Source organism: Camelina sativa, chromosome 11, assembly GCF_030686135.1.
Source record: "Camelina sativa cultivar CO46 ecotype springtype chromosome 11, ASM3068613v1".
In the NCBI taxonomy this organism is placed as follows: Eukaryota; Viridiplantae; Streptophyta; class Magnoliopsida; order Brassicales; family Brassicaceae; genus Camelina; species Camelina sativa.
Window position 1 is genome coordinate 9410764 of NC_141890.1, and position 26614 is coordinate 9437377.

The 26614-nt window shown below is 39.8% G+C and overlaps 3 protein-coding genes, 1 long non-coding RNA gene, 1 other non-coding gene and 1 pseudogene across 5 annotated transcripts; 2 read left to right on the forward strand and 4 right to left on the reverse strand.

The window, feature by feature from the left end:
• The first annotated feature begins 34 nt into the window (after positions 1 to 34).
• Positions 35 to 3066, forward strand: LOC147933797 (uncharacterized). Its single transcript, XM_087472330.1, has 6 exons — positions 35 to 883; positions 967 to 1180; positions 1266 to 1498; positions 1764 to 2117; positions 2300 to 2326; positions 2416 to 3066. The coding sequence occupies exons 1-6, from the start codon at positions 35 to 37 to the stop codon at positions 3064 to 3066; spliced, it is 2328 nt and encodes a 775-aa protein (XP_087328456.1).
• A 2915-nt stretch (positions 3067 to 5981) lies between these two features.
• On the reverse strand, positions 5982 to 6986 carry LOC104727815 (uncharacterized). The gene is made up of 2 exons (XM_087472332.1): positions 6800 to 6986; positions 5982 to 6694 (listed from the first exon to the last, which is right to left on the reverse strand). Exons 1-2 carry the CDS (start codon positions 6984 to 6986, stop codon positions 5982 to 5984), a joined length of 900 nt encoding a protein of 299 aa, XP_087328458.1.
• Positions 6987 to 9311: 2325 nt separating this feature from the next.
• On the reverse strand, positions 9312 to 12038 carry LOC104722700 (cysteine-rich receptor-like protein kinase 11). The gene is made up of 7 exons (XM_087475758.1): positions 11128 to 12038; positions 10909 to 11040; positions 10710 to 10831; positions 10418 to 10628; positions 10096 to 10333; positions 9864 to 10014; positions 9312 to 9790 (listed from the first exon to the last, which is right to left on the reverse strand). The coding sequence occupies exons 1-7, from the start codon at positions 11267 to 11269 to the stop codon at positions 9467 to 9469; spliced, it is 1320 nt and encodes a 439-aa protein (XP_087331884.1). The 5' UTR covers positions 11270 to 12038; the 3' UTR covers positions 9312 to 9466.
• LOC147933798 (cysteine-rich receptor-like protein kinase 11 pseudogene) lies at positions 11033 to 11971 on the reverse strand (annotated as a pseudogene).
• Positions 12039 to 12465: 427 nt separating the features above from the next.
• On the reverse strand, positions 12466 to 13765 carry LOC104722701 (uncharacterized). Its single transcript, XR_757241.3, has 3 exons — positions 13587 to 13765; positions 12972 to 13485; positions 12466 to 12878 (listed from the first exon to the last, which is right to left on the reverse strand). It is a non-coding gene; the product is annotated as an uncharacterized LOC104722701 (long non-coding RNA).
• Positions 13766 to 22991: 9226 nt separating this feature from the next.
• On the forward strand, positions 22992 to 23098 carry LOC147933799 (small nucleolar RNA R71). The gene has a single exon (XR_015573411.1). It is a non-coding gene; the product is annotated as a small nucleolar RNA R71 (small nucleolar RNA).
• Positions 23099 to 26614: the final 3516 nt, after the last annotated feature.

Genomic DNA, 26614 nt, shown 5'->3' on the forward strand with positions numbered 1-26614 from the left:
AATTCCCCGCCAAAACTAATCTTATTTTTGCAGAATGGACGAGGCAAACAATCTAAAATTTCCTCGGAGGTTTTTCACGAAGGGTGAGGAGCCGTTCCCGTGCAAAAGCATCAGCTATTTCAGCAACGATACAAAGCTGTTTGATGAACTGCACGAAGCTCTCGAACCGGATGAATGGGATGAGATTCATAACTCTCGACTGGGTGTCTTCTTACAGTTCAACCGTCTCCAATTCGAATGGGCTTCCAGACTGGTTCACTATATGCTCAGTTTTCAGCTAGTTTGCAACAAAAAGTACGAGATATGGATTCTGGTTGGGTCTAATCCAATAATATTTTCTTTGAATGAGTTTGAAGCCATCACTGGACTTAACTGTGAAGATGTCGAGTCCTTGGAGCAACCACAGGTTGATGTGACAGGCGAGATGGAAGAGTTTTGGGAGAAGCTTGGAGTCAGTTTAGACATCGGTCCGAGTATTGAGCAACTCGTCGCAGCATGTAAGAACGCTTACGACTGGGATAGAGTAGATCGTATTAGGTTGGGTTATTTAGCCATCTATGATGGGTTTATAGAAGCTAGAAAACCCTCAATGCCCACCCGTCTAAATATGGCTAGGTTAGTCATGGATTTAGATGAATTTCTTGATTATCCATGGGGAAGAGTTGCTTTCAAGAACCTCATCCATTCTGTGAAGGAGAAGGACATTAACAAGAGTTACACCATAGACGGATTTGTTGGACCTCTGCAGATTTGGGTATACGAATCTATGCCAGACTTTGGTAAGGAATTTGGCGATCCGTTGCCTAATAAACCAACTCCACCGTTGCTTGCTTACCGCGGTTCCCGCGGTGGAAATTATGTCAAAGAGGGCATTCTAAGACACGTACGCATATCAGTCTATCTACTATCTTAGATTTGTCTATTAGCAACACTTTGAACAACTATACTGATTTATATCAATTGTAGACTCGTTTCAATCACTTCAAGACCATTGGTGGCATGATTAGCCCTGTTTGGGAAGAGGATGAAGCAGATGACAAAATTGATAACATTTTGAAAGCATTGAATGGGGATTTTGGTCCATGGAAGTGGGGGAGAGGCTTGTGGGAGACGGATGATATTTATGAATCCAACAATGCGAAGGTGAAGGTGGAGGAAAAGGGTGAGAAGAAGACAGCCGGTACATTTTGATGAACCAAGTGGGAAGAGGCACTGTCCAGGTACTTCAACTGCCTTGGACTTCAATATCTTGGATTCTATTAAAGATGAGCTCGGCATATGGGTAGCAGCTCTGCTTCAAGAGATTAAGGACGAATTTAGCAGTTGCAATTTGAGGTTTGACATGCTGAATGAGAAGATTGAAAGCCTGGCTTCGGATCTTACCAAAATGAAGGGAGTTGTAACTGGTAAGTCAGATGTTGATACCAAACCAAAGGAACAGAAGGCTCATGAAGCTACTAGGAAAAATGAAGAGCCTGTCACTCAAAAAACGGATATGGTTAGTTCTGAACACTTGCAAATTCCTAATACGAACCCTCACAAACACAATACCAGGTACAAGGCGAAGAAAAAATAGACTTCCAGGAGTTGTCAACTTCGCAGACAACATAACAAGTGTATCAAGTAGACTTCATTACGTGAAGTAGACTTCTTTAATTGTGTTGTCTTTGTTTGTTTTATTCGAGACTTTTAAACATATGTTGCGACTTTAGTATTATTTGTTTTCATCAATGATCATGTAACTTTTAAATCGGAATTTTCAGAACACGCTAGGTCAATCTCAGACCCTGGACCCTTCTCCATCTGTTAATCGTACGGATAGGAAGGTGCCAAAGGGGGTCAGCTATGAATCATCTGACACTGATTCAGAGCCACCTGAGTTCATTCGCACAGAAATCCCAACATCAGTGGACTTCACTGCCAGAGCTAAGAAGCAACAACCACGAGTTGAACCAGCTATGATTGTGTCACATGGAAAGGCTGAAAGGGTTAAGAGATTGACGTCAAGTCAGCGATCTCCATTCGTTGGTGATAACACAACCAAGACTATCATGGGTGATAAGTCAGCTACGTCAGCATACAATCCTTTTGATAAAGCAGACAAAACTTTGAAGAAGGTTTTGGTTGACTTCTTAAAAAAAGATCCGTAAGTCTACTACCTTTTATGGTATGTTTAAAAAATTATACGTTTCGAGACTCTAGTAACTTATATGTATCCAACCCATTCTTCACCCGTAGGACGTAAACGAACAAGGCTCCAGACAAATCCCGATGTTGTCTTTGGTGGTACGAACTGCAGACAAGAACAATGTGGCTACGAGATTCGGTAAGTCTACTAGAAAACTTCTTGTAGGATTTATGATGACAATCTTCAATATTATTAAGCTTCGTTTTAAAATCTATGTGATTATCCAGCACATGGATGCGGGTTTGAATCTATTGAGACATCAATACATACATCATCCTGAGAGGTTTAAATCGAGTAGAGTTGCCTTCCTAGACGCTATGTTCACTCATCTGTTGACATCGAAGTACTTTGATTTTGTCAAATCTGAGCCGCATGCTAATGGATCTGGAAAAGTTCTGCCGGCTGGTGCCTTCAGCTACCACGCTGGTGAGTATCCACCGTATGCTCAGTCTAACAAACAGTGGGTTCTGGAGGTGGACGACTTATACGCGCTGTTAAATGTCAAATCGACGCATTGGGTTGCTATGTGGATAACGATTCCAATGAGACACATAGTGATCTGGTACAGCATTCCCAATGTCACAAACGATGATGAGCTTGCGTCTGCAGTTGAGCCGATATCCGTGATGATCCCGTATGTGCTGCGGGAGTTGGCCAGTCATGACCACAAACACATGTACCCATACGAACCCTTCACCCATGAGCGTGTCACAAAGGATGTGCCTCCGAATGGGAAGCCAGGTGACTGTGATGTTTACACATTGAAGTACATAGAATGTCATGCACTCGGACTATCGTTTCCTTCTACGTTGTGCGACGCAAACATCACATGGATAAGGGAGAAGCTGGCTTGTGACTTATTTCATCAGATTGAGTGATGTGGACCAAATGAACAGAACTACACTGAAGACTTTAGGCTCTATGATCCTCCCCCAATCCGGGGCTAACTAAGAACTTTGTTTCTGTTGTTTAAACTCTTTTTAATTATGTATGTCTTATGTATGACCTATTAGGATGATGTTTTGTTTCTGTTGGGGGATCTTGATATTTTGTGGGTGGGATCTTTCTTGTGCAACTTCTGATTATGGGCGGTATCTTGATATTTTTTGTGGGATCCTCCTTATTAACTTTAATGTAAATGGATTATTGTTCTTGTTGTCTACTAGTTTTTAGTTTTATGTGGGATAGAAATAGGTATCCATTATGCATAATGACATGACAAATATAAATAGAAATAGGTATCCATTCGGCATACTGACATGAAAAAAAATAATTATGAGTTTGTTTTTTGTGGATATTACATTAGGTAAAACTTACAATATAAAAAGGAGTTTGGGTGGTGCTACTAATTGTTGAAACGGACACCAAGCTTGCCCCAATCAATAGGAGGAGGAACCACACACTGTTTGACATCGGCTGCCGCAACCTCTCTCATCTCCTCTAACCTCTTGTGCTCTGCCTCGAAGTCGACAAGTTGTTGACCTAATATTTGATTCAGTTGGGATAGTTGAGCGTCGATTAGTTCCACTTGATGCACGAGGGCGGTAGCCTCTTCCTTCTTCTTCATATGATCTTTCATCATATGAAGAATTGCTTTGAAGCGATCCGATGTCTCTATCTCAACCACGACTCTCGTCCTCTCAAACGCATTTTTCATGGCCTCTATTGCTTCCTCTTCCCACTCGAAATCAGAATTGCTTCGTGGTCGTTTACTTGAACTCTCTCCGGCCATAGCTCGAGAATTAAAATGAAAACAATCGTAACCAACTTATTCTCTTGTGATCGAAGAAGAAGATGCAATAGATTGAGTGGAGATTGAGAGGATATTTATAGGTGCAATGATCGAAGAAGAAGATGAAGAGAAGGCAACAATACAATGAATGTAGAGAAAGCAACGATACAATGAATGTAGAGATATCAAAAGGGTACAATGAATTTAGAGATATCAAAAGGGTACAATAAATGTAGAGATGTGTATATACGGAATCGGAACAATACAATGGATTTAGAGCATATCAGAACTTAAAAGAAAAAGATACAAGTAGCGGACATGGAAAGCTTAGTAGACTTCAGATTGAAGTTAACTTGGAGACTTCTATTATCACCTACTTCATACACATCCCAAGACATATGGCGATGACAACAATGAAACCTATCCAAGACAAAGCCATGAATTGTCGAAGTATTTTTTCCCTCTCATTGGCTGTCATAACATCACACTCAAACTGCTTCTTATCTTCCTCATATTTGTTAACCAACTCAGAGTTCACTAGACCATTAACAACTTGTTTATTCATTGCTCTTATAGATTCTTTAAGTACCTTGATTTCTTCTTTCTGTCAACGAATCTCATCCCTCGATTCAAATAAGCTCCACTTTTGCCATCCATGTGATGGTTCTTCGTCTGACCAATGGGAAAAGCCATGAACAGTGGATCTGAAGAAATTTCTTCCCGGATTTGCATCTGTCCATGATTTCACAAGTACCGTAGATCTACCACAGTAGTTACAGATTGGACCAGGAATTTGTATCAGAATCTGACCCTGAAATATGACTCATCATTCTCTATCTAATGATATTTGATGAAGAAGAGAAGAAAATGGAATCCTCTTAGGAGAAAATAGATAATGTCGAATTGAACACGTGGAAATATATCCGAAAATATTACAAAAACATATTAATGCTACGGAAATTCCAGTTGACTTCACGATGAAGGTAACTTCTACTCTCCGTCTTCAGCAACCTGAACAAATACTATTAGTATAACCAACGATATCAGCCACAAAACATTAAAAACAATCAAGTGAATGTTACTCACACAATTAGGTCGAGTATGTCCAGGCTGCCTGTATTTTGAACAAGCATATGACTTCTGTGTCTTCCTCGGCTTGGTCCCCTTTTTACGTGACAGTTCTAGCCATGTAAGCCAACGAGACTTCTTTTGCCTACCAGGCTTCCGCTTTGGTATTGGAGGTATACATCGGATATCTGGCCCAATCGGAGCGTGCTCGACATTGGGCATAGTGTTAGCCGCGTACGACGCATATACATAATCTTTTCTATAGTAACCGTCGACCACGGTAGACATATGCCATCCAGCTGACTTGACATCCTTAATTGCATGTAAACATGGTATTTTCTCAACACCAAACACTCCGCATGAACAAGATTTTGCTTCTAAGTCAACCAAACAGTCACGTTGCCCACCACGAACGTGGAAAAGCCAACCATCAATATGTTCGACCTTCATCATATCTGCGTAATGCTCCCTTACGGCCAATAACAACTCAACACCCCAGCTAAAAGTGGTTGTCAGACTTAGTGCATCCTCTCGTCTTTTCCAATACCACCTACCTAACGTTTTCGTAATAAACTCAATGAGATATGTGATGGGATAACCTTTGGCTTTCATTAGCATGGAGTTAATAGATTCTGCGATGTTGCTAGTCTTGATGTTGTATCTATCTCCTGGACAGTAAACTCGAGACCATAAAGCTGGATCTGCCTCATTCAAATATGCTTCAAGAGCCGGATTTACGTTAGTGAGCGAAGCCATGTAGCGGGTGTAATCATCATGCGTTTGCGCATATGCTGCCCCTTTCACCAAGTACATCAGTTGCTTTCCATTGAAATTAGAAATTATGTTTTATTGAAGATGGTAATAACATATCCCTCTTGTTGCCCATGTGATAACATTGCGATATGCTTTAGCTATTGTATTGTGCCTATCTGAAACTACTACCAAAGGATATTCATTCGAGATACACTCACTTAATTTGCTGAAAAACCAATCCTATGAAGCATCACACTCCGAGTTGACAATTCCAAAAGCCAACGGAAATATCTGAAAATTGCCATCCTGTGCGCAAGCGACTAACAGTACACCTTCATACTTGCCAGTGAGATGGGTCCCATCAACCACGATAACTCGCCTCACGTAATTGAAACAACGGATTGAAGCATCGAAAGATATGAAGAGGTACTTAAACCTATGCTCGTCATCAACAACAAGGTCAATGACACTTCCCGGTTTTGACTGCTCTATTTTCCAAAGACAATAAGGCAACTTTTCATATCCGGATTCAGCGCTTCCTCTCACATATTCTTGCGCATATTGTAAAGCCCTGTACGAAGTGGTGTAATCCAAAGTCATGCCAAACATTGTCCTCATTGAATCTTCGATATGTTGTGGGACAACACCATGTACTATTCCTATCCGGTCGATGAAAAGCCTCCCAATATATTTTGAGGTGCAACGCTTACGGTTAGCTATGCGGTCCACAATATAACATGTATGCACGTTCAGATATTTGGTGACCCAAAAAGTGTTTGGATCATTCTTCACAGTGGCTACGACCCTCCATGTGCATCCTGGCACAGAGCATATTGCCACCAACCGAGACTTTGTGAACTTCTTAATTTTGAAAGAGAACTTTAACATAACAGCGGTCAAACGCACCTCAGTTATGACGTCATCTTTGCATGCAAAGCATTGACCTACTTGGTCTATCCAAGGATTATTTAACTGTCCATGAATACCACCAAAAAACGGTTTCCCTACTCCATCTCCATCTCCATCGTCATCTTCATCTTTAAATTTCCCTTACTCACTGTAATCGAAATCCATATCATCAACATCTTTTGGCTTCTCATCTGTATGATCAGTTTCATGACATTCTTCTGCACATTCATCTGCACACTCTTCGGCACCTGGATCTACATCGTTACCAAATTCATCTGTTGGCTCTCCACCGTCAACAGAACGAGAGTTGTTTAACATAACCAGATGTCCATCCATGCACTGCGTAGAGACGCAAAGGCGAACAACATTCCTACTACTAAAATCTATCAAGTTCTGAACTGATCTATCATTTGTGACATAGACAGGAGGGGTATTTTGGGGCAATTGCTAAAGCATCATCTCTGTTAAGGGATACGATAACTGAACCATCTCTATTTCTTTGTCAATCAGATAATCTTCTACAACCATTTCAACAAGCTCAGCGTATGTACAACCGTGTCGCAAAAAAAATATTCTCCCACCTTTGCGTCCATCCATGTCAAAATGCCGAGACCCATTTCTCGTCAGCCATACTCCGAAACAACAAGTATTTGCGCCATTTACCTGAAAGAGTAATCAACAAGTTAAATACTCAATAACCTAATAACCTAAGAAAACCAAAAACATGATTGATCGAAAAGTATAATTTATTATCATCGTAAAAATATACATAGGCAAGTACATAACCGATATAACACGTACGCACTAAAAATCAAAAAAAATCTTTATAAATTTCCAATTAAAAACTATTTCAATTCTTCAGACTTCACAGATAACTCCAACATTTTGACTTCCTAAATAAGTCTAATTTAATAACCTAATCATGTCAAAACATACAAAACGAAGTACATACGATATATCAAAGAATACAACAATAAAATCTTTAAAATTATTCACCAATTTGCAATAAATTGGTTTTCAAATTATGACGACTTCATGTTGATGTCAACATCGTAGACATAAACTAGCCTCTATGAAGATACTTCCCTTGAAGTCTATTTTGTGTGGTCTATTTTTGCAATTACAATTTAGTAAAGCAGACACCGTATGAAGTCTACTAGGATAGTTGACTTCTTTCGTTATCTTCCTTTGTTAATTTTTTGGTCTGTTTTGCAATTAAAAACAAATAACAGAGTAGACTTCTTAGCAAGTTTGAAAAAATTAACTTCGACTACAGTCTACGCTGGTTATTTTTGCAATTGACCAAACCATTTACTTTGTAGTAGACTTCTAGCTAACAAGTAGACTTCATCTATCCGTCAACTAGAAAAAGTAATCTTCGTTGTGGTTAGTTTTGCAATTGACCAAGTTTGACTTTCGCCAATTAGACTAAGTAAGAAGTCTCCAGGAATGTTGACTTCATTTGCAGTCTGCCGTGGTCATTTTTGGGATTGACCAACATTTTAATTTTTTAACTAGTAGACTTCTTTTGCAGTCAAATAAATATTTTTATATCAATAATATTACGGTTAATGCTTTTATATTTTGGTCAACCCCAAAAATAGCCACTATAGAAGTCTACTATTTTATTATTCTAAGAAGACTTCGTCCGACAGTCATACTAAAAAGTCAAGAATTTGGTCAATTGCAAAAATACACCTTCGTAGACTGCAAACGAAGTATCCGTTGGAAATATTATAATGCAGTCTAAACCATATTTTTTTGTTTTCAAATGAAATTAAGGAGACTGAAATTTTAGTCTACGGGCTCGAAACTCGATAAATTTTAAATTGCAAAACTGACCACATAGTATACTTTACATGATATTATGACGGTTGGACTAACAAATGAAGTCTAATTTCGACAAAACACAAGGAAAATCATGAAATCTACCGGAAAATAACCTTACGGTGGTTGTTTCGCAATGTCAAACACCGAGGACGTTGTCTTTAGTCACCACGGAAGAAACCCAGCGCCAATTTAATCACTATCCAAGAATCATGACATATAACAAGATGAATGCAATTGCAAATTTTCTTGGATTAAAATGGAGAGGAGATGGAAGAAAATGAAGTTCTCATAGCATTGAGTGTTATTTAAGCTTACAAATTCAGGTTGTTGAAGCATTAAGAGGTTCAAATTTGGTTGTTCATGGTTGTTGGAAAATTGATGGTGGTGGCTCAACCGTAAATAAAAGAAGAAGATGATGATATGAATGTAATAAACATTTTCGCAAGAAATTCAAATAAATCACAAATAATAACATTTTTTGAATACAATGAACACATAAGGATTTATTAGGGAGAAAGTGGCAAATGTTGGAGAGAGAAAAAGAGATGGTTAGTTTTGCAATTGACTCAAGTTAGGGGTCTAATTTTGCAAGCATCCTTTTTTTTTCTCCATGGACATAAGAAATATTGCATGTTTATCTGTAATTATATGTTGTTAACTGTAAAATGCTATGGTCAGTTCTGTAAGGATCGCTTCATTGTTAAGTTCTTACAGAAGAAACATCTGCAATTTAAGACAATATTTACAGGTTTAATTTTACTTTCTTCAACCTGAATGGAATTCTCTTCTTTATCATTGTGTAGGCTTAATTTGGAGAAGAAAAAAAATCACTGTTACGTCTTCAAGAAGAAACGCGTAAATGGTATATATCTCATGCATGCTTGTGGTTACAATTACAGTACTACAAAAATTCTACAACAAAACAATTTAACTTATTTTCAACACCAATAGATTCAGGAGTCAGGCAAGAAGGTAATCATTCATACTCAACGAGGATACAAATCTGTGATCGATGCGTCGTCAACAGACCCTATAAGAGACCTGGTCGTTGAAAATTGGTCCGTATCAAGCGGGTCTTTTCCAATTCTACTCTGGAAAGAAAGACCTGGTTGTCGTGGGACGGGCAAAGTCATAGTGTTACTAGTGAGCATCATAACAATGGATGACAATGTCGGACGCTCAGAAGGATCTTCTTGAACACATAAAAGACCGATATGGACACATCGAACAACTTCATTTCTTTGAAAACTATCAGCAATAGCTGGATCCACGAGTTCTGATGGTGTCCCGTTACTCCAAAGCCTCCAAGCCTAGAATATCAATAGATCAATCAAACACTTACAACTATAGGTTAATATGGAACTTGATTGCCTCAAAACTTACATATGAGACCAAGTCATGTGCTTCGTCTGTTTGGTAGAAGCTGCTATTCTTCTTTCCACTTATAATCTCAAGAACTAACACTCCGAAGCTATAGATATCAGATTTCATTGAGTATTGACCATGCATTGCATACTCGGGAGACATGTAACCACTGTAACCCACAGCAAAAACTATGTTAACAAAATAATGTTCAGAAAACTTGAACTTATGAGAAGTTACGAGGAAGACTTACTAGGTCCCAACTATTCGGCTTGTGTTCTCTTGGGTTTGCTCCATTCGAAAAATAGTTGCCAATCCAAAATCTGAAATTTTTGGGTTCATATTTGCATCTAAGAGAATGTTACTTGCTTTGAGGTCACGGTGTATGATTGTGAGACGTGAATCTTGATGAAGATACAGAACCCCTCGAGCAATCCCTCCAATGATCTTGTATCGTAGGGTCCAGTCTAGCTGACTTTGCTTTACAGGGTCTGCACATATCAATGTACAATCAATCAGGACAAAGCTCAAGAAGAACCTTTCTAATAAGCCAAAAATATTGAAAGGAACCATACCAAATAGGAAATAGTCAAGGCTCTTGTTGGGGACAAACTCATAGATCAAAATCTTCTCCTCTCCTTCCAAACAGAAACCAAGAAGCCTAACCAGATTCCTATGTTGAAGTTTTGACACAAGAACAGCCTCGTTCCTAAACTCTCTTGTGCCTTGTCCTGACTTTTTCGACAGTCTCTTCACAGCTACTTCAGTTCCGTTAGAAAGCTTACCCTACACATACCATTGAAGAAACAAACATTATAAGTTAGCCTATATGAACTTAGAATAAATGGAAAACAGAGACTTTCTTACCTTGTAAACCGCACCAAATCCACCTTCACCAAGCTTATTACTCATTGCAAACTTGTTAGTTGCAGCTTCAATTGTCTTAAAATCGTATACCAATGAATCTGTACTTGAAATATCACTTTCAGCTGCAAAGAACGTGTGTATTAGTTATGTGTCGATTTTTGCCCTTTCGACTAAAGAGGTAAAACACAAAGAAACTAACATTCAATCTCAGCTCGTTGGTATGGTTTTCTCCTCCGGAAAATAATAAATCCTACAACCAGCAGTATCAAGACGGCCATTACAGTGGGAACGGTAATAGCCACAACAACTCCAGCTGAGATTCCTTTGTTATCTTTTCACAACACACACAAAAACACAATCTCATATATTTCAATTCTGCTTACAGTCATAATAGATATTCCACAGCTGGAAGACTAACCATTGTCGGTCGAGTTGTTCTGATCACCTGCAGGTTGTGGCACAGTCACAGGAGGTTTTGGAGGAGGAGAAGCCACCGTAATATTATCAAAAGCTTTGGAATACGTATACAAATCCCACCGCAAAAAGCAGCTTGGCCGCATAACAACACCTCCTTGCCTCTAACCACAGCATGACTGGTAGTCAGTTGCGCTTTGTCGCAGACAATTTTCACAATCAAGAGAAGAAAGATCCGGCGTGCATTGCATCAAGGCATATATATTCCGGATAGGTGTCAAGGCTGCTGCATCAGCTGTGTAATGGTTATCACTAGAAGAAGGTGTGCTTTTTGCTGTGGAGGCTGTCGAAATCATACGAGCCATTAATCCTTCCCATATTGTCGTGAACTCTGTTAGATTTGAGTTGATATCCCCAGTGTTATAGAGCAGTGAGCGCGGGTCAAGATCTGCAGATCCAGAGAAAGAAGTGTTGGAGTAGCGCACATAGCAAAGCGTGGGATCACCTGGCCATGAATACGCTTCTGTTTGGTTAGGACAATTCTTTAAAAATTCATCAGACGCTTTCTTGATACAATCAGAACAGTCTTCTGATGTTGATCCTGGGATGCACATCCCAACTGCGTATACACGGTTCGGTTCTTGTCCGATCGAACCGTTGTAGTATAAACCGTCTTGAGCCGTGACATTAGAAGGAAGAGAAGAGAGGACGAGACGGCGATTTACGTCGTAAGTACTGTTGGGTCTGAAAGTCCCCTTGTCCTCCGTGCATTTCTGAGCTGAAACTGAAGCAAAACCGAAGCTTATGAGGACAAAACAGAGGATTGAAAACAGAGTCCTCTGTTTCATTGTTTCTTCAAGATTATTGTTAAAGCAAAATCTTTATGTTTAGTGTTTATGCATCTGTCCGTTTCTTACCAGTTTAAACATCGAAGTTTCTATTCCAAATTTATAATATTGAATTCGTCAACTGTCAACGTGGTCCTTTGTTTTTTTTTTTTTTTTGTCGTCTACATAACTGAATTTGCACGGTCATAAAAACGAGTATGATAGTCAAAGTCAAAGGTATTTTCTATGTTCACATTATATAATAAGGGATATGTTGGAACGAAAGCAAACCCACTAACCCAGTGATGGAGTAGACAAAAAAAGTAGGTACTATTAAATTTAAGTGTCAGTTTCATTGCATTGGTGGTTACACAGTAAAACCGGTTTTGGTCAAGATTATTGACTTAGAAATTAGAATAGTATAGGACCTATTAAGTCAACTAACCGGTTTGGCTTATCATACAAAATTACAAACATGTGACACCAAGAACACGTCAAAATTTAGAGCTATAAATACATAAGTTTAATTTAGTATATATATCTCACAACTGATAACGCGGTTTTATGTTAAACAGGTCCAATTTCTCAATGGAACATAAATTCAACGAGGTTCAAGATCTGTAATGGTTACATCATTGATAGTTTGTGGATCAGACCTGGTCGTACACTGGCTACACTCGACACCATCTCTTTCTTGGTTATGTCTATTTGGAAAAAAGAATCCAGATGGCTGAGGAACGGGTAAAATGAGGGAAGTGTTAGTGAGCATTATCATGATTGTCGACAAGCTGGAACAATCTGTTGGATCTTCTTGAACACATAGAAGTGCCATGTGGATGCATCTTGTCACTTCTTCGGTTTGACAATTTTCTGAAATGGTTGAATCCACGAGTTCTAATGGCGACTCGCTTCTCCACAATGTCCAAGCCTGTAACACAGATCATCAACCAAGAACTTACTGGTAATTTAATCACAGTTAAGCATTTGATAATCTAACAAGAAGTTCTTCTTTTGTACTCACATATGTGACCAAATTCTCTACTGTAGTGCCTGCTCTGGTGGACGAATCTGTTACTTCGACCGCCAATAATCTCATGAACTAAAACTCCAAAACTGTAGACATCAAATTTTGTTGAGAATAGTCCATGCAACACATATTTTGGGGGCATGTAACCCCTGCAAGAATTTAAAAAAAAAAAAAAAAAAAGCAAAAAATATGAAGTACATAAATGGCGAAAAAGATTCTTGAGCTTTGGTAAACAGGACACATCAAGACTAAAGAGTAATAAACATATATCGTGTCCCAACTATTCTATTTGTATTAGCTCCACTTTGGTTGATCCCAAAAATTCTTGCCATTCCAAAATCAGCAATTTTAGGGTTTATATCGGCATCTAGGAGAATGTTGCTGGCTTTGAGATCATGATGTACGATTGCGAGCCGTGAATCTTGATGAAGATAAATAATTCCTCTAGTCATTCCCTTTATAATGTTGTATCGTTTTGTCCAGTCTAACCGCCCTTGCTTTGTAGGGTCTTCAAATACAAAAGTATTTATTAGCTACCTACTTTGGATCTCACCTAGAGAAGCTTATTAAAATATCATGAATACATATATTTAAGGTAATTTCACATACCAAAGAGGAAGTAATCGAGGATCTTGTTTGGGACAAACTCGTATACAAGTATCTTTTCTTCTCCTTCTAGACAAAACCCGAGAAGCCTGTATTAGTTGAATATGATAAACAGAATCGATGAGATGATGAAGAGAGAAGAGCGATGAAGAAGATGAAGATCAGATTAAAGATTCTGTTATTCACACTTAATGCAGAGTACAAATGTTATATACAAGTAGTGTGTATCCGGTACAAACCGGTTATGTACATAACCAAGACTAAACCATTTAAATATCTAATATTCCCCCTCAAGATGGAGTGTATATGTTAATAACACCCATTTTGCGAATTAGTCTCAAGAATTGGGTAGAAAATAATGGTTTAGTTAAGACATCAGCCAATTGATGTTCAATCCCTACATGCATTGTCTTGATGATGCCCAACTGAACTTTCTCTCGAACAATATGACAGTCCATGTCCAAATGCTTGGTGCGTTCGTGAAATACAGAATTGTTGGCAATGTGGAGAGCAGCTGTATTATCACAATAAAGGGCAAAAGCTTCAGAAGAATCAACCCACAAATAAAGCATAAGTGTTCTCAACCAAAGAATCTCTTTCACTGCTACGGCCATAGCTCTATACTCAGATTCTGCAGAGGACATGGATATAGTATCTTGTTTCTTTGACTTCCAAGAGACCAATGATGGTCCAAGAAACATACATAATCCCAAAACAGAGCGCCTTGAATCACTACACCGACCCCAATCTGCATCCGCAAACCCTTTTAATTTGAGATCAGAATTTGCAGAATAAAACGTACCTTGACCAATTGTGCCGTTAAGGTAGTGGAGAACCTTATAGACAGCATTCAAGTGAGGTTGTCGTGGAGCAGAGGTGAATTGGCACAACTTATGAACCGCAAAAGTAATGTCAGGCCTCGTGAATGTAAGATACATGAGCTTGCCAACCAGCCAACGATATTGTTCCACATCTTGCAATAACGTCCCTGTTTCAGTGTTTAAGACATCACTAGGATCCATAGGGATAGGTAATCGTGCACACCCCGATAGTCCTGTCTCATCCAATAAGTCCAAAACATATTTACATTGACAAACAAATATACCAGCCGAGGTCCTTGCAACTTCAAGACCCAAAAAATATTTAAGTGGACCTAAATCTCTCAACTTGAAAGTCTCCTTCAGAGCCGTGGTGAGAGAAACAGTAGCACTAGAGGAACTGCTTGCTATGATGATATCTGACCAACTAGTGCCAGAGACTTACATTCCTAGCCTAAGAGATTAGTTGTCTAGGGTGTTTGTTGACGTGAATGAACTTGTTTGTCATGCCTGCTTGATCATGTTTCTCTAGCGAGAGCTAGGTTTGGAAGTGTTTGAGTTTGAGTAGCTTCTGTCAAGAGATTGGATTAGCTAAGTCGTGATGTTCATTGTTTAGGGATAGCTTGCTTGTGGCATGTTAAACACTCTGTAGATTAAGAGACTCCACCAACATCAATTACTCCCATCCCTAGGACTTCTATCTTATCTGATTGTTTATGCATCTTTAAGCTTGTTCTTTATTTCTGTTCCAATAGCTTGCTCATTTGTCTCTGCTCGTTTAGCTTGTTTTTGCTCTCTTAAGTTATTGTATTTTAGCTCTTGTTCTGCAAACCCGTTTTGTTCTTGCATCTCGTTCACTCTAGGTTGTTAGACAAAAACTCATTTTGAATCTGGCTTAACTTGTGACTGCTTGATTGCATCTCGATTGTTAGTAAAGTTTCTCATTTGGATTGACACCTTCTGTACTGCAACTGCATAAGGTTAATTGAGACCTGCTAGGATAGACACAAAAATCTTAGTACAACGAACTGACAGACATAATTCCTTCATATGATCTTTCACCTTGTCTAGCTCCTGCTGGACCCATAGATTTTCCTCATTTTCCTTGATGGCTGTAATAGAATCCCTTTGGTCAGCAAGTCCACCTCTCATGCTTGAAGTTCTTGCATAATAGCCTCATCCCACCATTTCATAATATGGTCCTCTCCATCCTATACCATAGAAATAAATTTACCATAAAAAAATTATCTATACTCAAATAATAATAATACCAAACAAACAAACCACCAGACAATCTAACAACCTCATGGTTATTGCATCCAAAGAAAATCCTTCCAAAATTGTTGGCTGTGGTGGAACATTTCATAACGGTTTCCCTTCTGCAGAAACATTTATCAGGAATTTCAACAGTCAGGCCAAGAAAGTTTACTTCGGGTGGACCTTCACTCCATACTTGCAAAGAATTAGAAGATGGCTGAGTGTAGCTGTGTAACCCCATATATGTGTGCAAAATGAACAAAAAACGATGAGAACATATATATTTTCGAACAAAATTAGCTAAAGCGTTACAAAAGCAAATCGCCGACGATAAATCAAGAAATACTTATCTTAGATGTCCTTGAGCTTCGAAGACGAGAAATGATGAGAATAGAACAATATCGGAATTTTTGAGAGAGAGATCACATAAAAACTAGGGTTGACTTACAGAAAGAAGTATATATATCGTTAAATTATCCTGTTAGGTTAAAATCAAAGAATCAGTATGCATTCGGTTAGGTTCAACTATCAGTTTGGTTAAATTATCGGTATTAATATGATAATAATAATTGATGGCATAACAAAGTCAACCACAAATAGTCCACAGAGAATTCTACTTAAGCAAACCCTAAATCAAATAATTATAACCTAATCAGCTTTTCCTCCCTTAATTTGACTCGTTTATAAGTAAATTTATTTTATTTCAATGCAGGAAGTCTATGTGGTTATTATTTGGTCAATAGGTTTATCAAATTATTTTTTATAATTTTTTTAATTAAAATTTATGTCTTCTTGTTAACGTCAATTTGTAATCCACCTTAAAGAAATCTATCGCAGACTTCCTCCGGGTTACATCTGTCATTTCGGCTTGTGTTTTTTGTTTGGTCGTAAGGGAGTCAACTGTAATTTCAGTACCCTTAGTGGTTATGTTTCTCAAATATCGAATATGGGGTTTACTATTGCATTCAAGACCAAATAAAGGTATACAAAATGCAATTGTCCCGAAAAAAAATCAGAGGAAACATATCACTTCTTACGAACTAAATGAGGAAAAGACTGCTAGTAGTAGACTGACTAGACTCTGATCCCTCAGATACCAGGTCCTTTTCTTACTACGTGGGAAAAATCCCGGTAGGCGAGGCACTGGCAGAGTGACATTGTTGCTAGTGAGCATTAACATTGGACTGTCTATCACATCCCCAAGAACTCTAACTCGGATCTAGAAATCATCATCAACGATACAAACTCAGAAAACATTGAATCAAGCATCATTAGATAGATAAAAATGGGAAGAACAACTTTGTAGAAGAAATCAAGTGCAATAACTGAATAAATTAAAAGATATCGGGATACAAAGTCTAAGAACGTTTTTGGTGAGTAGGTAAAACCTTAAGAATAAAACGAGATAAAAGATGTCCCTGTGTAAAAACTGAACAAAATGTATTTATAGAAAAACATGGAAAACCCTAGAACATAAAATGACAAGATAGAGCGTCGGTTCGGGAATCGGGTTGTCCAAGTCGTGGATCATCAGTCATGGGAGTGTGTTGGTCAAGCTGGGTCGAGTGGAGGGGTGTTGGCTCGACCCAGAGTGGTGTTGGCTTGATCCAGAGTGGTGTTGGCTCGATCCAGAGTGGTGTTGGCTCGAGCTGGGTGTATACGCATCCACTAAAACAATGATAACCCTTGAACCACACCTCCAATTTGCTTGAAATAAACAGAATTGGAAAGATGACTCAATTTCCTACAAATTTGATGAAGACAACGAAAGCTATATCCCTCGACTGGTGGCTCGAATGGTGGCTCGAGCGCGTGAGTGAAATTAGCTCGATTGAGTGCAGCAGCTTGAGTGGCTTGATTGAGTTCAGTGGTTGGCTCGATTGGTGAGGCTCGAACAGAAGACAAAGTTGGATCGAGAGAGGGAGTTCGGAATGTTGGCTGTCGAGCGGCTCGAGTGAGGGAGTTCGGAATGCGGCTCGAGCGTGGATGTTGGAGCGTGGCTCGAGCGTTGATGTTGGAGCGTGGCTCGAGCGTTGATGTTGGAGCATGGCTCAAGTGTTGATGTTGGAGCGTGGCTCAAGCGTTGATGACATCCATTCCAGGCATGATGGATCGAGTGGGATACTGGTGCTTCTTCTTGGGAGCGCGTCCAAGTCGCATGTCGGTCGAGTCACATGACGTCCATTCCGATCATGCTTGGTCGAGCCACATATCTCAACCTCCATTCGGTTCCAACAGTCTGGACATCTCCTAAACACCTGAAATAACTCCAATATGCAAGATGTATGCATGACCAATGCAAAGACTACCTAGATATGCATATTATGCAAAAGAGATTAAAAACAATGCAAAACAATAAGTTAAGAGAACAAAATGAATAACAAATGCATGATGAAAGAGTGTAAAATATATACATATCAACTCCCCAAACTTATTCTTTGCTTGCCCTCAAGCAAATAACAAGAACAAAGTATGGAAGAGAGGATTGAAAATGGGGTCTCAAAACCTAAAACATGTTGAATAAAATAGTTAGAATCAGGGTCCTTGTTTTTAGTTCTATGAGGCATGGTGAATGAACTTTATTTCTTTAATCTACACATGCAATCCTATCAATCACTCCCTTTAACATTCATTAACAGAGAACCGTGAATCAAGCTATGCAATGTCGTCAAACTCATTTGGTTAAGGTAAAAGGTTAGAGACAAATGTGGTCTCCTTCTCAAGTGGTTCCATCAATACATAACAAGGTTCTCTCATGAAAAGGAGTTGAGCTTAAGAGAAGGCTAAAGGTTGAAACCAACTGATATATACAAGAGTAGTATCCTGTCTACCCAAAGGTCCCAAGGAAACTTAGCTCTAACATTCTAACCTCGGAGTTGGTCCTATATCTACCCTTCATCAAACTCTTCTCAAACCCATTCTCTTATTCTTTGCACTTAGTCTTAGGAGGAGGTCACTTATTATCATTCTAGCGGATTGGAAAATCTTTCTTTATCACTATGGTTCTCTTTCTTTTCTTTTCTGAATTCTAGACATTTTAAGTGTTTTACTTTCTCTTCCTTGTCTAAACTTTTCATTTTATGCCCAGAACCAATAACTCGTTTTTTTTTTTTTTTACTTTGCTCAACCCAAATCCTATACTAGACTTGCAAACCTCGAAAACGCATTTTTCTCCTAAAGACTCTTTACCCTTTTTCTTTCTCTTTTACTCTTCACTTTTCTGCACAAATCCCATCCCAATACCCAAAATCGAGTTCTCACCTAGTCCTACTAGTCCAGATAATGGAACTAGAACTACACAGGATCCTACTCTTGTCAGTTAAAACCTAACACTTTCTTACAAGCTCAACTCGAAAAAGGCCTGACACTCAAGAATGCAATTGGCTTGAAAGATGGGGTTGGTCAAGGGTGCAGGGAACTGTTCCAAAGATGGGAATCAACTACTTGGATTAATAAGGGTGGTAAAAAGGAGAAAGGTAATCCAAGTATGTATATGGTATCCATGAGTTCAACTTCAATGCATAACAGGATAATTGCAAGTCAAGATTAGGTTCAGGTAGATAGGAAATGATGTCAATTCAAAACATGCTTCAATCTTACATTTTCAAGTTCAATCAACATGCATCAAAGAACTAATAACAAGGGCCTTGATCCTATCCTATTGAATTTAACATGCTAACAAGGTTACAATCATCATCAACCCCTATGCGAAATGCATCAACCCTATATGAATAACACTAGACTCAATCCTAATATGCAAGTGCAAACTACATGAACACTCTGTTTTTGTAGAAATTTTTGAAAATTTTCAAATTTTTATGGTTTTTCTATGCAAATAGATGGATGCAGACTCAAACATGATATGATGCAAGAATTTGAAATACGAATCACAAAACACAACATCAGATACATCATCTCAAACCCTCCCCCAAACTTAAATTACACAGTTTCCTGTGTAAGAGAAATTTGCAGAAGGATTTGAGAATAACAACAAAAACAATGCATGAATGAAAGGGTATATACAACGAGAGGGTAGGATACCTCAGTAGTAGAAGAAGGAGTCGGTGCTCGCCCAACGAGGAGCATGAAACTGACTCTGTCCCTTGCCCTGTTCGGGATCCGCGGGAGTGACCTCAGCTGGTTGGTCGACTTGCTGCTCAACCGATTGCGTGTTCTGATACACGTTCTGCTGCTTGTCACACTGCATGTCATCAACTCTAGACTCACCATGGTCTGATACCAAGACAACTACCTCCGTAGGCTGATAATCACCTTGATGTTTCATCTGTTGCTCAACCGCTTGCATACCCTGATAATACCCCTGAGCTTCATCTCCCTGCTCAACCTCAACCCCTCGCTCATCTTGAGCTGCAGAACGACACGCTGATCGATGACTTAAGGAGGCTCTGGAATCTCGCGAACCTCGTCTCCTTCTCTCCCTGGACTCATGAGACGAGTGGCGTTGGTAAGATGGTGATGACTCGCGTGCGTCGAGTGGAAGCTGTGAACGTAACGGTGTCGGTCAAGCGGAGCGGTGGTTTCTTGGGCGAGACAGATTTGTCGGTCGAGTGGAACCGGATTGCAGACGAAGGCTCGAGTGAGGCAATCGGGAAGGTCAGTTCGATTCGTTGGTTCGGAACGGCAAGAACAGCGGCTCGAGTGAGGCAGTCAGGAAGGTCACCTCGATTCGTCGATTCAAAACGGCAAGAACAGCGGCTCCAATGAGGCAGTCGGGAAGGTCGGCTCGATTCGTCGGTTTGGAATGGCGAGAACAGCGACTCGAGTGAGGCAGTCAGGAAGGTCGAGTCGCCAGCGTGATGTGCTGGTGCCGGTCGAGTCGAGTTCCGCGCGTGTTGAGCTTCCTGGTCGATTGGGTCTTTTGACTGCTACTTTCACTTTTTCTTTTGTATTGCTCATACTCCCTTCTGTAGATTCCTGAACACCAGAAAACAAAAAAACAAAAATCAAAAACACAAGGATCCTAAAAAATATTTACAATGATACCTTTGGGAATTCCTCCCAAGTGAGCTTGTTTAAAGTCTCTAGCTTGACTTTGCATACTCCTTATGCTTTGGGAGGGTCATAGAGAGGTTTTGTAGACCCCTCTAGAATGTCTTGTCTAGCCATATACCCTTTAACATTCTGCCCAGGTTCAATGAGAAAAGATCTTCTCTTCTTCATTATCCCCAACCTCTGCCTTACTTTTCTTGGAGAAGAAATTTTAACTTTTCCCTGAAGCTACATGATTTGCCCTCTCATCTCCTCCAACATGGCTGTTAACTCCGTCACTATATCCATTAGAATCTTGGTTGTTTGGAATTCAGACAAACTGTCAAGCGCGGGAGGACTTGTCTCTTGCGGTTGGTGATTAGGAAGTAGGTCTTGACGCTTAGGGAGGGTAACGACTGCACTCGAGTTGGAAAGTGATCGAGTGACACTTTGAGTTTTCTCTTTGGTTACCAAAACCTCTTTTTCTGCCTCATTCACACCCTCAAAGATGTCAAACCCAACTTTCTGATCTTTCTCTTCAATCACGAAGGTTTGTCTATCAATAGTTGGTTTCTTCTTAGAATCCTTGATATCAAACTTCATCATGAAGTTTTTACCCAGATTGAGATCAATCATCCCCTTCTTGACATCAATGACTGCTCCAGATGTAGCTAAGAAAGGTCTTCCCATGATTAGTGGATCTTTCAGCTCTTCATCCATTCCCAGCACCACAAAGTCAGTAGGAATCTCAGCTTGTCCAATTTTGATAGGCAGGTTCTCTAGTAGACCATGAGGTAATCTAGTAGTCCTATCAGCCAATATTAAGCGGAGGTTGCATGACTTGTATTTCTTGAATCCTAGCCTCTGAGCTACAGAGAGTGGCATGAGACTGACTGAAGCACCAAGGTCACATAGGCACTTTTTGAAGTACAATGGACCTAGAGAACAAGACAAGGTGAAAGAACCAGGGTCCTCTAGCTTCTTTGAGATAATCATCTTCTGAATAACAGCCTTGCATTCATGAATAACCCCACCTATGACATGTACTACCCTCTCATCTTCCAGAGCCTTAGCTTGAGCTCCTTTAGCTATCCCTCCTTCTCTTTGGTCCTTTCTGTTACCAAATCAGTTAAAAACTTTTGATATTGAGGTACAAGTGCAAATGCATCAAGCAACGGCATCCTAAGTTCAATCTCCTTGACTTGTTTTTCGAACAGAGCTTTATACTTCTCAGTAAGTTGCTTCTTAAATCTCACTAGAAATGGTAGAGGTGGCTTATATGGTGGAGGAATGAATCTCACAGGTTTATCCTTGGGAGCAGCGGGTTCTTTAGTAGCTTCAGGATCACATTGCTTGGCTGACTTAATTGGATCCTTGAGCACATCGACGGGATCCTTTATCTGAACTTCATCTTGAAGAAAATCCTCCCCATCTAAACTCTCATTGTCCTCAGTGAGCCGTACATCTACAGCTTGGGTGGTGATGGCATGGATAGTAGCATAGTCTTTGGGGTTTTGAACTGCTTTTCCAGGTAGTTGGTCAGGTGTTGGGGAAGAAGTAGAAGCACTCTTGCCTTCCATATACTTTATCTTGGAGTTAAAGCTTCAAACTTGACATTCATATCATTGTATGAACACTCCATGCGCTGACTGAGTTCAGCAAGCTTCTTGGCAGTTTCCAGAGAACCGCTAGCTTGACCCCTTGAAGAAGTTGTTGCATCATTTGCTTCATTTCTTGATCAGGAGCTGGAGTAGGCTGAACTGATTGAGGGCGGAATCCTGGTGGTGGTCCTGAGGGAGCCTGATAACCTTGTTGGAATTGTTGTTTAGGCATGAATCCTTGATTGTAAGACACAAAAGTTTTTTGTTGACCTTGTTGTTGCTGCTGAGGAGGGTACACTTGATCTTGGGGATTTGCAACATTGGTGCTCCGGTAAGACAAATTAGGGTTCATCTTATATGGGTTGTAACCCTTGTTGTATCCACCTTGATTATGGACGTAGTTGATCTCCTCAGACTGCTCACCCTCCCCATCTTGAACTTGGAAAGGGTCATCCTCAGATACGAAATGGACATTCTTCTGCTGGCTAAGCAGGAGGCGATCAAGCTTGTCATTAACATTCTTTAGGTCCTTCTTGTACTTATCCTTAGAACTAGCGTCGCCTCTAACTGTGCGGTCATAGTCGTCATGGTAGTTGCCGTTAGACTGGGCGAGATTCTCAACCAGTTGTCATCCTTCATCAATGTCTTTGTTCAGGAAATTACCGTTAGAGGCAGTGTCAAACAGAATTCGGATTTTTGGAAGGACACCACGGTATAGAGTGCTCAGCAGTGACTTGTTGTTGAAACCATGGTGTGGACACTGGCTCTGGTAACCCTTGAAACGCTCCCAGGCTTCGCAAAATGATTATGAGTGTTTCTGAGTGAAGCTGCAGATTTCATTCCTGAGACGTGCTGTTCTGGAGTTAGAGAAGAACTTGGCCAGGAAGGCTTTCTTGCAGTCTTCCCAAATGGTGATGGATCCCTTTGGAATGTTTTTCTCCCATTGATTAGCTTTGTCTCCTAGGGAGAATGGGAAGAGTCGCAACTTGTAACCATCCTCACTTACTCCATTGATCTTGGTGAGACTGCAAAGACGGTCGAACTCGTCCATGTGATCGAGTGGATCCTCCATAGGCAACCTGTGAAACTTATTCCCTTGGATCATGGAGATCAGACCACTTTTGATCTCGAAGTTGTTGTTCTGCACAGCAGGAAGGATGATTCCAGCACGTTGAGTATGACTATTCGGTGCATCTCCAGCACCAATGTGTCGCGGTCGCAGATCAGGTCTGTTAGGTTGTTCCATAGTGACTGGTGCGGGATGATCGGCGAGAAGACGAGCTGGTCGTTGTCTTTGTAACCGATTTATGTCTTCAATGGCAGGAAGGAGATTCTGATGTCCTCTTGACCTGGTGTGCATGCAAGGTTGCAATCAACAAGTACCTGATATGCAAAACAAACAAGCAGACAACCAAAGCAAGTTAGTACTCAGAATGATAAGTGTAACAGAACTTAATCTTGCAAATCTTGAAATCTCAAATGTAGCAAAACAAATCCCAAATGGCAACAACGCCAAATTGATACTAGGATTTTTGTGTGTCCTAGCAGGTTCAATTAACCTTATGTGTTGTAGTACTTAAGGTGTCAATCCAAATGGGATGTTGCTAGCAATCAAGCAATCACAAGTCAAGCCAATTCAAAAAGAGTGTTTGTCTAACAATCCTAGAATGATCAGAATGCAAAATGGAAATGAGTTACAAAACTAGAAACAAAAATGTATGACAAGGAGTAAACGTGAGTAAAAACGAAATCGAGTCTAAACAGGAACTAAATAGCAAGATGAATAACGGTCTCAGGAATGCAATATCAATCAATAAGATAGAAGTCCTAAGGATGGGGTAATCGATGTCGGTTGAGTATCCTAGTCTACAGAGTGTTTAACATGCCACAAGCAAACTATCCCTAAACAATGAACATCACAACTTAGCTAATCCAATCTCTTGACAGAAGCTACTCAGACTCAATCACTTCCAAACCTAGCTCTCGCTAGAGAAACATGATCAAGCAGGCATGACGAACAAGTTCATTCACGGCAACAAACATCCTAAACAACTAATCTCTTAGGTTAGGAATGTAAGTCTCTGGCACTAGTTGGTCAGACATTGCATCGAACACCTTTTGGGTGTGGAAATGTCTAAGACCTGGTTCCAATTGATCAGAGACAAACTAGTATTACTAACTCTAGTCCAAAAGGGAATCATATAAATCAAAGCTTAAATACCCTACATCCTAAGATCCTCCACCTAGTCTATCCCATCCCCAAGAACTCTAACACTACTCGGATCTAGAAATCATCATCAACGATGCAACTTTGTAGAAGAAATCAAGTGCAAAAACTGAATAAATTAAAAGATATCAGGATACAAAGTCTACGAACGTTTTTTTGTGGCTAGGTAAAACTTTAAAAATAAAACGAGATAAAATATGCCCCTGATTAAAAACTTAACAAAATGTATTTATAGAAAAACATGGAAAGCCCTAGACCATAAAACGACAAGATAGAGCGTCGGTTCGGGAATCGGGTTGTCCAAATCACGGGTCGTCAGTCCTGGGAGTGCGTCGGTCGAGCTGGGTCGAGTAGAGGGGTGTTGGCTCGACCCAGAATGGTGTTGGCTCGATCCAGAGTGGTGTTGGTTCGATCCAGAGTGGTGTTGGCTCGAGCTGGGTGTATACGCATCTATTAAAACGATGATAACTCTTGAAACACACCTCTGATTGGCTTGAAATAAATGGCATTGGAAAGATGACTCAATTCCCTACAACTTTGATGAAGATGTCGAAAGCTAAATCCCTCGACTAGTGGCTCGAATGGTGGCTCAAGCGCGTGAGTGAAATTGGCTCGATTGAGTGCAGCAGCGTGAGTGGCTCGATTGAGTTCAGCGGTTGGCTCGATTGGTGAGGCTCGAACGGGAGACGAAGTCGGCTCAAGAGAGGGATTTCGGAACGTTGGCTGTTGAGCGGCTAGAGTGAGGGAGTTCGGAATGTGGCTCGAGCGTGGATGTTAGAGTGTGGCTCGAGCATTGATGTTGGAGTGTGGCTCGAGCGTTGATGTTGGAGCATGGCTCGAGCGTTGATGACATCCATTCCAGGCATGATGGATCGAGTGAGATACTGGGGCTTCTTCCTAGGAGCGCGTCCAAGTCACATGTCGGTCGAGTCACATGACGTCCATTCCGGTCATGCTTGGTCGAGCCGCATGTCTCAACCTCCATTCGGTTCCAACAGTCTGGACATCTCCTAAAAACCTGAAATAACTCCAATATGCAAGATGTATGCAGGACCAATGCAAAGACTACCTAGATATGCATATTATGCAAAAGAGACTAAAAACAATGTAAAACAATGAGTTAAGAGAACAAAATGACACTACAAGAAAACAGGATATTTACGACTACGATTGGCGACTAAATACGTAGTCGCTTATTTTCCCGACTACTTGCCGACGATTTCGCTACCATGTTACAACTGCATAAATTTATTCGTAACTTAGACGTTATTTACCGACCAAATACAATAGTCGGTAATGTAGTCGTTGATTAAAGACCATTATACGATTAAATGGGAAGAAATTAATTTAGTTGCATGAAAGTAGTTAATTTGGCGACTACGTAGCGACTCAGTCTTAGAAAATTGTTTAGACTTGAGCTTTTGTTTTCTATTACTGCAGATGTGAATTGGTTGGAAAGTGAAAATTTACCTATGAAAATGAAGGTCAAGAAAATGTATATAAATCAGTAGGTCTGAATTTTTAAATTTAGTATCTTCATTTATGCTAAGTCATAAATGTAATTTTATTTGAAAAATAGAAAATATAATTTTTACTATATTAAGTATATATGTAAGTAATGTTTTGTATAATTCCAAGTGATCAATATATTATATAGTGTATATATAAGTAGTATGCTTTATATAATATGTAAACTAATTTAAATTATATGTTTTTTATAAAATTAATTTTGGCACTGATTGGCGACAAACAAGTGACTATCTTCAAAATATTGGGCTTAAACATGGTTATTACGTGTTGGACCAGATTTTGAACTCCAAAACAAGCCCAAATTTTTAATTAAAAATTACACACCAACTATACCACGACTAATAAGCGACTACTTTTAAAACATTTTGGGTTAATTAAACCCGGGAATCCATTTACGCGGTCCAGCCCATAACTTCACGACCTAACCCTAATTTTACAACCCTAATCTCTCATTTCTCACCATCCTCTCTCAATCGCCGATTCCCTCAATCGGAATCCTCTCTCAATCTCAATCCTCTCTCAATCGCCATCCTCTCTTAATCACCATCCTCTCTCAATCGCTCGATGCCTCATGTTAAGAAGCCTGGACGAAAGAGGAATGTTGTCCCC

Bases quoted from the DNA above. Each gene is read 5' to 3' on its own strand.
- LOC104727815 (XM_087472332.1), bottom strand. From the start codon at position 6,986: ATGGATGGACATCTGGTTATGTTAAACAACTCTCGTTCTGTTGACGGT. The intron at 6,695-6,799 runs GTGAGTAAGGGA...ATCCTTGGATAG, and splicing joins TGATATGGATTTCGATTACA to ACCAAGTAGGTCAATGCTTT.
- LOC104722700 (XM_087475758.1), bottom strand. From the start codon at position 11,269: ATGCGGCCAAGCTGCTTTTTGCGGTGGGATTTGTATACGTATTCCAAA. The intron at 10,832-10,908 runs GTTAGTTTCTTT...CGTTCTTTGCAG, and splicing joins CCAACGAGCTGAGATTGAAT to CTGAAAGTGATATTTCAAGT. The intron at 9,791-9,863 runs GTAAGTTTTGAG...TTGATATTCTAG, and splicing joins CACATGACTTGGTCTCATAT to GCTTGGAGGCTTTGGAGTAA.
- LOC147933797 (XM_087472330.1), top strand. From the start codon at position 35: ATGGACGAGGCAAACAATCTAAAATTTCCTCGGAGGTTTTTCACGAAG. The intron at 1,181-1,265 runs GTACATTTTGAT...ATTCTATTAAAG, and splicing joins GGGTGAGAAGAAGACAGCCG to ATGAGCTCGGCATATGGGTA. The intron at 2,327-2,415 runs GTAAGTCTACTA...GTGATTATCCAG, and splicing joins CAATGTGGCTACGAGATTCG to CACATGGATGCGGGTTTGAA.